General features: G+C 39.5%; 1 protein-coding gene across 1 annotated transcript in view; it reads right to left on the bottom strand.

The window, feature by feature from the left end:
• Positions 1-24: 24 nt before the first annotated feature.
• Positions 25-11,369, bottom strand: part of LOC135213435 (uncharacterized) — a 21,684-nt gene continuing 10,339 nt past the window's right edge. The window contains exons 2-7 of the mRNA XM_064247390.1: positions 3,362-3,541; positions 2,807-2,954; positions 2,329-2,498; positions 1,871-2,041; positions 1,508-1,598; positions 25-774 (exon numbers count right to left, since the gene is read on the bottom strand). Coding sequence (XP_064103460.1) covers positions 689-774; positions 1,508-1,598; positions 1,871-2,041; positions 2,329-2,498; positions 2,807-2,954; positions 3,362-3,472 — 777 coding nt within the window. The 5' untranslated portion in view covers positions 3,473-3,541 and the 3' untranslated portion in view covers positions 25-688. The remainder of the gene's footprint in view (positions 775-1,507; positions 1,599-1,870; positions 2,042-2,328; positions 2,499-2,806; positions 2,955-3,361; positions 3,542-11,369) is intronic.

Genomic DNA, 11,369 nt, shown 5'->3' with positions numbered 1-11,369 from the left:
TGGTGTATAAGAAACTCGTTATAGTGACCTTTAATATCTTTATTATCATTACTTACATGTTCTCTTGTAGTCAGGTATAATGGACATGCAACAGTTAATGTCTGAGATATTGTTTGACAGTTTGACAGCAATGTTTGCCAGTGTTCCTGGTTGAGGATACAAATAGGCTTGAAGACCTTATCTAGTTGACCTCGGGCCTAATAGTGATTTTTCCATCTAGTGAAGACAGGTGAATACCCTAAGGGAGATTTGCTCTCCGTGCAAATGTAAATAGGCTTGAAGACCTTATCTAGTTGACCTCGGGCCTAATAGTGATTTTTCCATCTAGTGAAGACAGGAGAATACCCTAAGGGAAATTTGCTCTCCGTGCAAATGTAAATAGGCTTGAAGACCTTATCTAGTTGACCTCGGGCCTAATAGTGATTTTTCCATCTAGTGAAGACAGGTGAATACCCTAAGGGAAATTTGCTCTCCGTGCAAATGTAAATAGGCGTGAAGACCTTATATTGGGATCTCGGGCCTAATAGTGATTTTTCCATCCAGTGAAGACAGGCGAATACACCAAAGGAGATTTGCTCTCCGTGCAAATGTAAATAGGCGTGAAGACCTTATCTAGGGACTACGGCCCTAATAGTTGGTTTTCCTTTGGTTGAAGACAGAGTACCCCAAGGGGAGGGAGATTCGCCTTTCAGTAACCGTAGATCTGGATCTTGCAGCAACAGAAATGATTTGTCTCAAGCTGTTGGAGTATCACGTACCTTCCAGTACCTGTAACTAAAGAAGATGATAATGAATTAGTGACAGTGAAGGGTTTGTTGAGTATGTAAGATATTTTGTTTATCTTTTTTTTTTCTTCTGGACATCGAGTAGTCAAGATTAGCCTTGGGAGACCTTTCCTCATTGTGCAAACGCAGTTGGTAAAGGGACTTCTAATGTGGCCAGGAACTGAAACCTTTGCAGGAAAAAAGGAAGAGGTTTTGCAAGTGGCCAACAAAAACAAGGTTTTACAGTTACTGGAGCATGCAAATGTTGTCATTCAGGCACTGGGGCTGTTCAGATTGTTAGTAAAAGGCCTTGCACAGACTGCCAGGAAGTGGATTTTTCATGAGAAAATGGTCACAATTCTACCTCAATATGGTATACCTTGCATTTAGTTCTATAATGTCAGATCCAATATCATTGCTTTCAGTAACTGCAATTACAGAGAGCAGTATCTGAGTCCACACCTGGGAGGGCCTCAACCGTACTCGTATTGATTTGGCCGTCTCCCCTGAGGGGTACAAGATGGCATACTGTCATCGGTTCTCATTCCTTCCAGCTGATAAATAATTCTTGAATTTATGGCCACTAACTCCATCAGTATCGGTCTTGGGAAGGTGCGTTAAGGATACCTAACATGAAATTCTGAACTTAATAGTTACATTGTGTTTTTACATCTACGGTTGCTATGTCTAAAACTGCAATTATTTCTACATGTTCCTCAAGGAACGTCAGCTAAGATACCAACCATAGAATTTATAAAGCTCCAGTGGTGCTGGTATTCTGGAGTCCTTTCCACCAACTAGTGGGTCAACTGCCAAAAGTCCTGTATCACCAATCTAACAGGAATAGAAAGAAGTAAATAATCAGAGAATATAAGATATTTCAGGCTGCCCTTAGAATCAACAGCCTACGCCATCACAAGTCAAGGAAATGCCAGTATAATGACAAGATTCAACTCATACATACATAATACTAAACTCATCACCTTATAAGTGACTAATACTATTTTAACACTCACAACGTATGGTGACTCGGGTAACCCCCTGTTCATTAATAGCTGGAACATAATTGTAAGCTATGATGACAGTAATTGGTCTCCTTGACTTACATGTACGCTGACTGTTCTGAAGTATGTCTCTCGCAACTGGAAAGACACTGTGACATCAACTCGAGTAATCTTGTAAGTTTGCCCAAGATCAACTCGAATCCAGCTATTATCATAGACTTGGGTACAGGGGCAGTAAAGATGATTGTCATTGTAAGAGGTCCTATTGCTTGTCTGGAAAGAGAACCAGAGTAAAAGAAACGATGAACAGTGAAATCATGAACAGGTCTGAAAATCTAAGCTGGAGGGTGGTAATTGTATCACATATTTTGCGTCGAAGTTCTTTCCCTTGTCATTCCCAATCTGTGTGTGTCCGACAGACTTGGATAGCATATCTTAGCTACTGTAATTGATAAACCGGGTCTCTGCACTGTGTTAAACAAGTCGGGGAGTTCACCCTCCCAATTGCATAGACAATTACCATTGATTGAGTGGTCAGTAGTGTATTAATCTTAACTTACGAGCTCACTGAAGAGAGCTATGTTGCCAGGTGCAATGGTGGAAGCATCGATGAATTTATAAAGGGCTATGTCTCTCCCAAGGTGTTTTGTGTATGCCCTTGTTCCTGAAGCCCCCATGGCACAGGGTGTGGTAGCTGACAGCGTCAAGTTGTACAGGGTACAAACATTACCTGAAAAGAAGCGTTAATAGATTTCTTTTCCTCAGAAAACTGTGCTCCACGTATTTTCATTTATAGAAGTATTGTTTCTGAATTATTGGCGTACAACCGAATTTTAAACAGCCAAGTTGCTGAAAAATATTGGCTCTGTCCTACTTCTGAGAGCCATTGGCCAACTGTTGGAAAATGTTCAGAATGGGAGACTAGAACTGTAAAGCAAAGGAAACAGCATTATTTATATTAAGTAGCACCGTATTTAGGAAGGTCATTTTAAGTGTTTTAGGGTTTAACTATTACTCTCATTTAAACTTATGGCAAACCTTTGGTGTCAAACACCACACAAGCATCTTCCTGTCTACAAATGTTGGCGCAGGGGATTGTGGCTGACGATAACACTGAGGAGAAGGTGACTGATTTGTAGTTTTTTCCTGCTGTGGAACAGTCGGCATCACCTCCGTTAATCTTAACCTGAGGAAGTAAAGAAGAAATGGGTTTTGGACACAAACAACAGATTGAAAGAAAAAAGGAACCTCTCTTAAAAACTTTCTTCGGGTCTTGTAACACGAGCCACTGGCAAAAACACTGAAGCTGTCAGGAAATTTTCAGAACTGCTTAGACCTTCACTTAGTATAGAGTACGTACTGATGTAGTTGCATCTTTATAGAGAAAATACAGCTTTACCTAGATTTCTTTATTTTCTTTAGGTGCAGAAGTTCCTTCATCCAAATCTGGACTTTAATTGCTTATAGACAGCCAAGGGGTTAAGTTACTATATATTCAGCCAAAATTGAAAGGTTTAAAATACAAAATGGTGGACCTGTATCACATTTAAAATGATTACCGACGTGCTGTGACTGTAAATAACTTGTCCTTACCTCCTTGAACAGTCTGGAATTACCATTAGAAGCAGCACATGATATTGGCAGAGCTTGTAAAATCGCTATCAGGAAATAGCAAATGATAAACTGATTGTCAAAATTTCCCATCTTGAGCTTCAATTTTCTGTGAGGATTCTCGTTTTCTTTACTGCGTTACTTTCTTGTTAGCGAGTTGCACTGTAAACAAGAAACACTCATTAATTTTGACCGAACTAACTTTGTTACAGATTAGATCGGCCATTCATGATCATTGCACTAAAGACTTGGGGCTGTGGTAATTTCAGGTGATAGTTGTACATAGCTAAGATATTGAAGTAAGGAAATATGGCATCTTGCCCTAGGTCAGCTAGGGCTACCCACCATAGCCTAGGTTAGTTTAAGGAGCGTTATATTTTGATTCATCTCTGTGTTTCCCTTATTGATTTATGGCCCCTATGACAGATTAGGGCGTTCAAAGTCCCATTTGTTGAGTATGTCTCGGAGGCCTTGGTTAGTTTAGGTGAAGAAAAGTTAGATTAAGGCCTAATTTTGTATTTTTCGATAGATTCAAAGGTAAATGTAGAAGGCTAAGACAATTTAATGAAGGCAGAAAATGAAAAATTTGCTCACCACATGAAAATTCTCAGATTTGACTATGTATATGTTATAGTGTGGCACAGTGTTGTTATTCCAAAAGGCAATAACTTATAAAGAACTTAAAGAGAGAAGGCATGCTTAATAAGGAAGAAAAGGGGAAAAGGAATGAAGTAAGATAATGATTTTTCTTAGAGAAGGGATTTTGTTACTCCAAACATTAGGCTTTTAGCCATCAGCCATGTGGCTATCATCTCCCCCAAAAAACCTCTGTCCGTACCAGAGATTAGTGACCGACAGGAGATTATGGCCGATGAGCGATATCTCCCAGGCATCTTCGAGAAATTGGAACTACTCTCATTAGCGCCTATGATTAATCGCTGTTCCTTTCGTGTGACAGGTCAGAGAGAGCCATCTGGCATACGTTACAAAGGAATTCTATGACCCGTTGTTAGAAAGAGGGAAGTGCCAAACTCTTAAGTGCTCCACCCTTTCCAAGATAGACCTATGGACTTCAACGAATCAAGAAGCAGAGTCGGATCAGTAGGATACCCCAGAAATGTGTTTCAACGAATGACCTATGAGGATACCAAATGGATACACCCCCAAAGGCTAAGACATCAAACAAGAGGCGTATACAAATTCAGAGCGTACGAATCACTGTAGAAGACATGACAGGAAGGTGGTTTTGTATACATGTTTGCAGCCACTCGGACACAAGAAGTCTTTTAGAAGATGCCACACCCAGCCAAAATCCAAAAATCCAAAGGCGGTGCTAAGAAGATTTCATCCTAATAAAAAGGCCAGACAGAGAGAGAAGAAGGGAGAGCAGAAAAGGAAGGAAGAGAAACAGAAGAGGGGAGCCGAGAGGAGAACTGCAGTGGCGTGGCCGTAAAACAGAGAAGACAAACTTAAGTGAGGGAAAGTGCAGAAGTGTGGTGTGCGAATCAATCAAAAGACAGTGAAAGTGACAATCAATACTCAGTGAAATTCCCTCGTGCCTATAGACTCGTAATTGCAACAAGTGCCTTTCAAAGAATTAAGTTTTATCAGTCCACGAGCCCCGAAGGTGGAAACTTTTTTAGAGCCCCGAGCAAAGAATAAAACCTATATTAAGGACACACCAATTTAATTTCTCTTCCTAATTATAACCCTTTTAGCTAATTCCCCAAAGTACAGCCTCCAAGTCGGCGCACGTTACCTTGGAGCTGTGTGCGAAGAGTAAGTACCGCTACATATATATATGTGCTGATTCAATACAGTTTTGAATATGCCTTTTCCGTGATGGTCTGAAGTCCCGTGAAACCGTTATAAGTGATTCTGTGTGTATGTGTATCAAAACAAGTCAACCGCCAAAGACGTTACAAGTTGGCGTGGCTTGGTAGTTCAAAAGAGTGCCACATATCTCTATATCCCTTCGTGATTGACCCTTGTGTCTAAGGAGCCAGAATAACCAATCAGCTTCTTGCATAACGATGGCATCTGAAAGGGGGGCATTTGAAACAGGCCGCACCATCGGGCAGATGAGTTCGTTAGCAGGTCCCATACGGTAACAGTAGACTGGGTCGAGACACGAGTGCCCAGTGCCCGCAGTCCCGTCGCCGTCGGCCGCCACACAAAGACGTGTATCACCATGAGTGTCAATAACAGTCTAACCTGCCGTCCGTTTGTGCACTAGCATAGTTAATGTAAATATTACAGTTAAAGGCCACCTGTGTAGCTAAGAAGAATACACCTGTGTTAAACGTTTCATCGATTATTATTTTTGCATGTCCTACATCGCATGCACGTGAACTTCTCTCTCTCCTGTTTTTTCCTTCATATCCCAAACCCACAAATGACAGAGATCAGGTCATATAATTTTGGTGTCAGTCATGGGGTCCTGTGGGATTCCTGAGTCCTGTAAGGTCCTGTGGGGTCTTGCGAGTCTTGTGGGGTGCTATGAGTCCTGTAAGGTCTTAAAAGGTCTTATGAGGTCTTTTGAGGTCTTGTGGCGTCAAACAAACGTTAGTGCTACATCATTTTTGGCGACAAACAGTGATATGAAGTGAAATAAGCATGGGAACGAGAGAAAATTCGATGGATGGTGATGACGAGGGAAATGGTGAATCGAACAGACTGGATAAAAACAGTTATGGCTAAAGCAATTGGCAGAAAAGTGGCGAACCGTGCTAAGAACGGTAATAATGAATCGAGTGGCCCTACGATTTTGAAATGCACATTGCTAACCAGAAAGACAGTGTACAATCACACCAAACAATTTCGAAATGCATAGTGCTAACCAGAAAGACAGTGTACAATCACACACCCTACGATTTCGAAAAAACACAGTGCTAACCAGACAGACAGAGTGCGATCGTAGAAATCGTTAATAAATTACCACTGTTAGACAGTTTCGCGACCGAATTCGATGACGAATTGGCGAGAGAGAATTCGAATCTGCGGCAGTATTAACAAAATATTAGAAAAATCCGTTTAAGACAGAGACTAGTGTGGGAGAATTCAAAATCGACGGTTGCAGCGCCAAATTCAAACGACGGTGGGACCCTTCGTGACCCCCCGAGTGTAACCGACTCATGTAGCAGACCAAGTAGAGGAGTAACAAACGTGTTTTGAACGGAGAGATGGCGAGCAGTCCAACCTCACCAGGAAGGACGGAAGTTGGCAGTAGCAGGAGATGGCATGGAGGTAATGCCGGGAAGGTAGAACCCCAGGCTACCCCCAGTGCTGTGCGGGACTGTTTTACAGTGCCCAGGAACAAGGGACGCCTTGTTGTCTTGTTGTGAGGGAAGGGATACCAGTCCACAGCCCTGAGAAGTAGAAGACGAACCTGTCTACCCACGAGTCAAGAATGCTGGGACAGAGAGAGGTCGACCAGAGCCTCTTCCCCGTGGGAAGGGGGAAGTCCACTCCTACTTCTGATCGCGACCTATCGAAGAGTAGAGGGATGATGTTAAGGTGAATAGTGCAGAAATTCCCTTACCAACCTCCACCCGTGAAGGAAGTCACGATACCTGTCTAAGGTATGGATAGGATGAAGCGATGTTAAGGTGGGTACACACGTGCGAACCGAACCTTGTATTGTAACCGATTCTTGTAACCAAAACGCAAGTGTGGACGGTTCCTCGAACCCGAACCCCGAACCCGTGAGGTTCGAGGCTCCGTTCGCCCTCCGTCCCGCCAATTGTCGGTTTTTGGGCCCCGAATCAAAGGGAGGTCTCTTTGAACGTTACGCCATGTGTGGACAGGAACTGAATTACACGCGTAACAACAGAGGTTGCTGAACTTGTTAACACCGACTATGAACAAGGCCGTCCATAGTAGAGTCCCTTGTTTTGGTCAGTCAGTACGTATATGTCTACCATGGCTGATTGGAGTGAGGAAGAGGTCCTTCAATTTATTAGTTATTACGAAGAACAGACTTTACTGTGGCCAGAAACTTCTTGGAATCTCATGTCAGCGAGTAATTCCCGACCACTGTATTCTACCCTTCTGGTATATAACCTTGATTGCCACCATCTTCTTTAATTTCGCTTCATCTTTGTTAAATAATGTATATAAATATACGGCAGCTGCTACTTGTATGGTGGCCATCGTCGGTAAATAACCCGGACAGAGACAGACTGATGATCGCAGTGGATTGAAATGAAGTTACGTACATAACGTGGTTACGGTTCGTCCTCAATATTTTGACACCTTGTAACCATATATGCGTAACTCAGTTACGCATACAAGGTTCGGCTCTCACGTGTGTACCCACCTTTAGAATAAGGAATAGCTGATAGACGTCAGATGACAGCCAGCAACCCAGTGAGAGAATCCAAGGGCTCGATGTTTGAAAGAAGATACAAAAGCCAAACCCTAATAGCATCCAGTAGCGGATCGCCGGCACCGCTGCTGGCACTAATAGAGTTGCTGACCTGTGAGCAAATTGCATAGAAAACGGGAACATCTCAACCTTATGGCAGAGAGGGACAGTTACAGGATAGTGTCTTGGGACACTATGGGGATGTGATGAGAGGATACCCTTCACACCCCCGGAGGTGGGAGACCCCGCCCCGCCTAGAAGCCGTCGTGATTGCTAAAAGTTGTCACTGATAGTAATATTAGTATTAGTTCGACTGCACAATGAACAAGTTGTGTAGCGTTTAGTAGTGTCATCAATGGCTTGTTGTGTTAGGGAAATGCAGATAGGGAATTTGTAGAAAGTAACATTAGAGGAAAAAAAAGTGTATAAAAAATAAGAGAAAAAAAGGATGGTTCTCTTAGGCCGTGTTCTGATTATAGTTAAAGTATCATGAGCGACAATACATTCCATTTGTCCCCATCGAAGAATTGTAATTAAGATTTAAAGACAGAATTATTAACGTAAGTTCATTAAAGAAATTGTTTGAGTAAAGTAACGAGACTTATATTTTTGTTGATAGAGTAATCAGAATTTTATTGAGAAAGAGTAGTCTGATTTTCATTAGGAAAGAGAATTAAGTTTTAAATTTGATGATAAAGTGAGAACAAATTGTATTTTATACCTGATAAAGATATGTCTTTAAGAATGTTAATTTCTCAAGAAGATCGTAGGATTGATCGTATCATAAAAAAAAAGAGCGAAAAGAGTAGCAGACGCTCTTCCCAAGAGTACTGTAAGGCACGAGCCAGAGAGAGAGAGAGAGGAACTGTGAGGCATACAGTTAAATGTTTCAGTTACACCTGTGGGTGAGTTGCACAGAAAACAGAGGCAAGTGAGTCAGCTGTTGTTTGAACGTGTTGAGTAAGTCCCATGGAAGTGTACATGTGATGAGTGTGTATGGGTTTGCTAGTGTGTAAGGGAGTTGACTGTTTTCTGAACATGCACGAGATAAATTCTTCAAAAAAGAAAGGAAAAAAAAAAGTAACTTGTGCCACCGTTCCTCCCTCTTCGATAAAGCAAACCATCCACATAATTTGTAAGTGTGTGTAGGTGCCTTAGTAGCATACCAGCGCGAGTCATGAGTAAATGTGTCTGTCACAAAGTGAACAGAGAATATCATAAAAACATGCTTAAGCACTTTTGTTTCATGTCAGTTATTGCTGAGAAATTGATGTGTAATTTTCTAAACATTTTGTTACAGTTCCAAGCATTTCATGAGTGAGTCTTTGTATTCATAATTGTGCTATTTTTTGTTGCATTATTATTTTTTATTGCATTTCAAGTCGTGTTAAACATCTTATTGCAATGTATCTAATTTTTGTCCATCTCTATTGATGCCAATTATGCTGTGTCCAAAATTTCATATCATAGTCAATGCTGTTTATGCTTTGTCAGAAATTTATGATCTTCCATCGATGATGTAGGAATGTGAGATTATTTTGAAAGAAAGAAAAAATAATTTTTGTGTAATCTTTGAATTTTGATTTTTTATTGTCTTTTTTTATTGTGTTGCAGAAGGAATTCAGTAAGTTTTATTATACTTTTATCAGATTTCTTATGAGTAACGTTTCATTTTTGACTCATGTTATGTGAATTTTTATGAATTTAACTTTTTTGAACTGGAGCTGTGACTATCCATTTTCTTATTGATATCATTGAATGTGAACCTAAATTTGTTTTTCTGTATGACACATTGTGAGGCGTGAGATTCATTTGTTGTAACTTGTGTTTGTAACACGCCAAATGGCCCTACCTTAATAGTTTTAAATTTTGCACAAACTGGATGGTATGGCACTCAAAGGCGGTGTGGCACTCAAAAAAGAACAACAATGCACAAATCATAAGATCAGTGTATGTCTTGCGGGACGCAAGAACTGGGGAGGGAATGATGTGCAGATTCAATACAGTTTTGAATATGCCTTTTCCGTGATGGTCTGAAGTCCCGTGAAACCGTTATAAGTGATTCTGTGTGTATGTGTATCAAAACAAGTCAACCACCAAAGACGTTACAAGTTGGCGTGGCTTGGCAGTTCAAAAGAGTGCCACGTATCTCTATATCCCTTCGTGATTGGCCCTTGTGTCTAAGGAGCCAGAATAACCAAACAGCTTCTTGCATAACGATGCCATCTGAAAGGGGGGCATTTGAAACAGGCCGCACCATCGGGCAGATGAGTTCGTTAGCAGGTCCCATACAGTAACAGTAGACTGGGTCGAGACACGAGTGCCCAGTGCCCACAGTCCCGTCGCCGTCAGCCGCCACACAAAGACGTGTATCACCATGAGTGTCAATAACAGTCTAACCTGCCGTCCGTTTGTGCACTAGCATAGTTAACGTAAATATTAATAAAGGCCACCTGTGTAGCTAAGAAGAATACACCTGTGTTAAACGTTTCATCGATTAATATTTTTGCATGTCCTACATCGCATGCAAGTGAACTTCTCTCTCTCCTTTTTTTTCCTTCATATCCCGAACCCACAAATGACCGAGATCAGGTCATATTATATATATATAATATATATATATATATATATATATATATAGATATATATAGATAGATATATATATATATCTATATATATATATATAAAGATATATATATATATATATAGTATATATATATATAGATATATATATATATATATATATATATATATATATATATAGATATTATATAGATATGTAGATATATATATATATATATATATAGTATATATATATATATATATATATATAGATATATATATCTATATATATAGTATATATATATATCATATATATATATATACTATATATATATAGATATATATATATCTATATATATATATATATATATATATATATATATATATATATATATATAATATATATAGTATATATATATATATATATATATATATATATATATATATATGTATATATATATATATATATATATATATATCTATATATATATATATATATATATATATATATATCTATATATATATATATAATGTCTCTTGATAGCCAGGTCGTCAAAGTCATTGTCAAATGTAGTTGTTTCCAAATCAAAGCACACACCGATCGAATCCTGGCTAGTGCAAAAGCAAATATCAGTTGCATCTTCCATCAGGTTTAAGTTACTCCCGAGGTAACAAGATATATATATATATATATAAAGGTGTAAGCTACGAAGGAAAGATAAACAATGGAGTATCTACAAGATCTTTCGACTCAACGTCCTTTACTCAGCAGACAAACTGACTTACATGAGAAATTGAGGGTACAGGAAAGGTCGTATAACTGACAGATAGGGATTATAAGATTAGTACCTAGAATCCAACACACCTGGAGAATGAGTCATAAAAAATTTTAATAGCACAGTGAAAAAATCCTTAAAGATAAAACAAAACTCCTTTGGAAAATTATCAGTCAAATTTCCTTCGCTACCTTACCAGTACGGATTAGTCAAAACGCACAAAGAAAATAACCCTATGCGGCCTATCATCAGTACTGTTGGCTCAATTTCATATAAACTTTCGAAA

The sequence above is a fragment of the Macrobrachium nipponense genome, chromosome 42 (assembly GCF_015104395.2).
Source record: "Macrobrachium nipponense isolate FS-2020 chromosome 42, ASM1510439v2, whole genome shotgun sequence".
Classification (NCBI taxonomy): domain Eukaryota; kingdom Metazoa; phylum Arthropoda; class Malacostraca; order Decapoda; family Palaemonidae; genus Macrobrachium; species Macrobrachium nipponense.
This window is presented reverse-complemented; position numbering and strand designations above follow the sequence as displayed.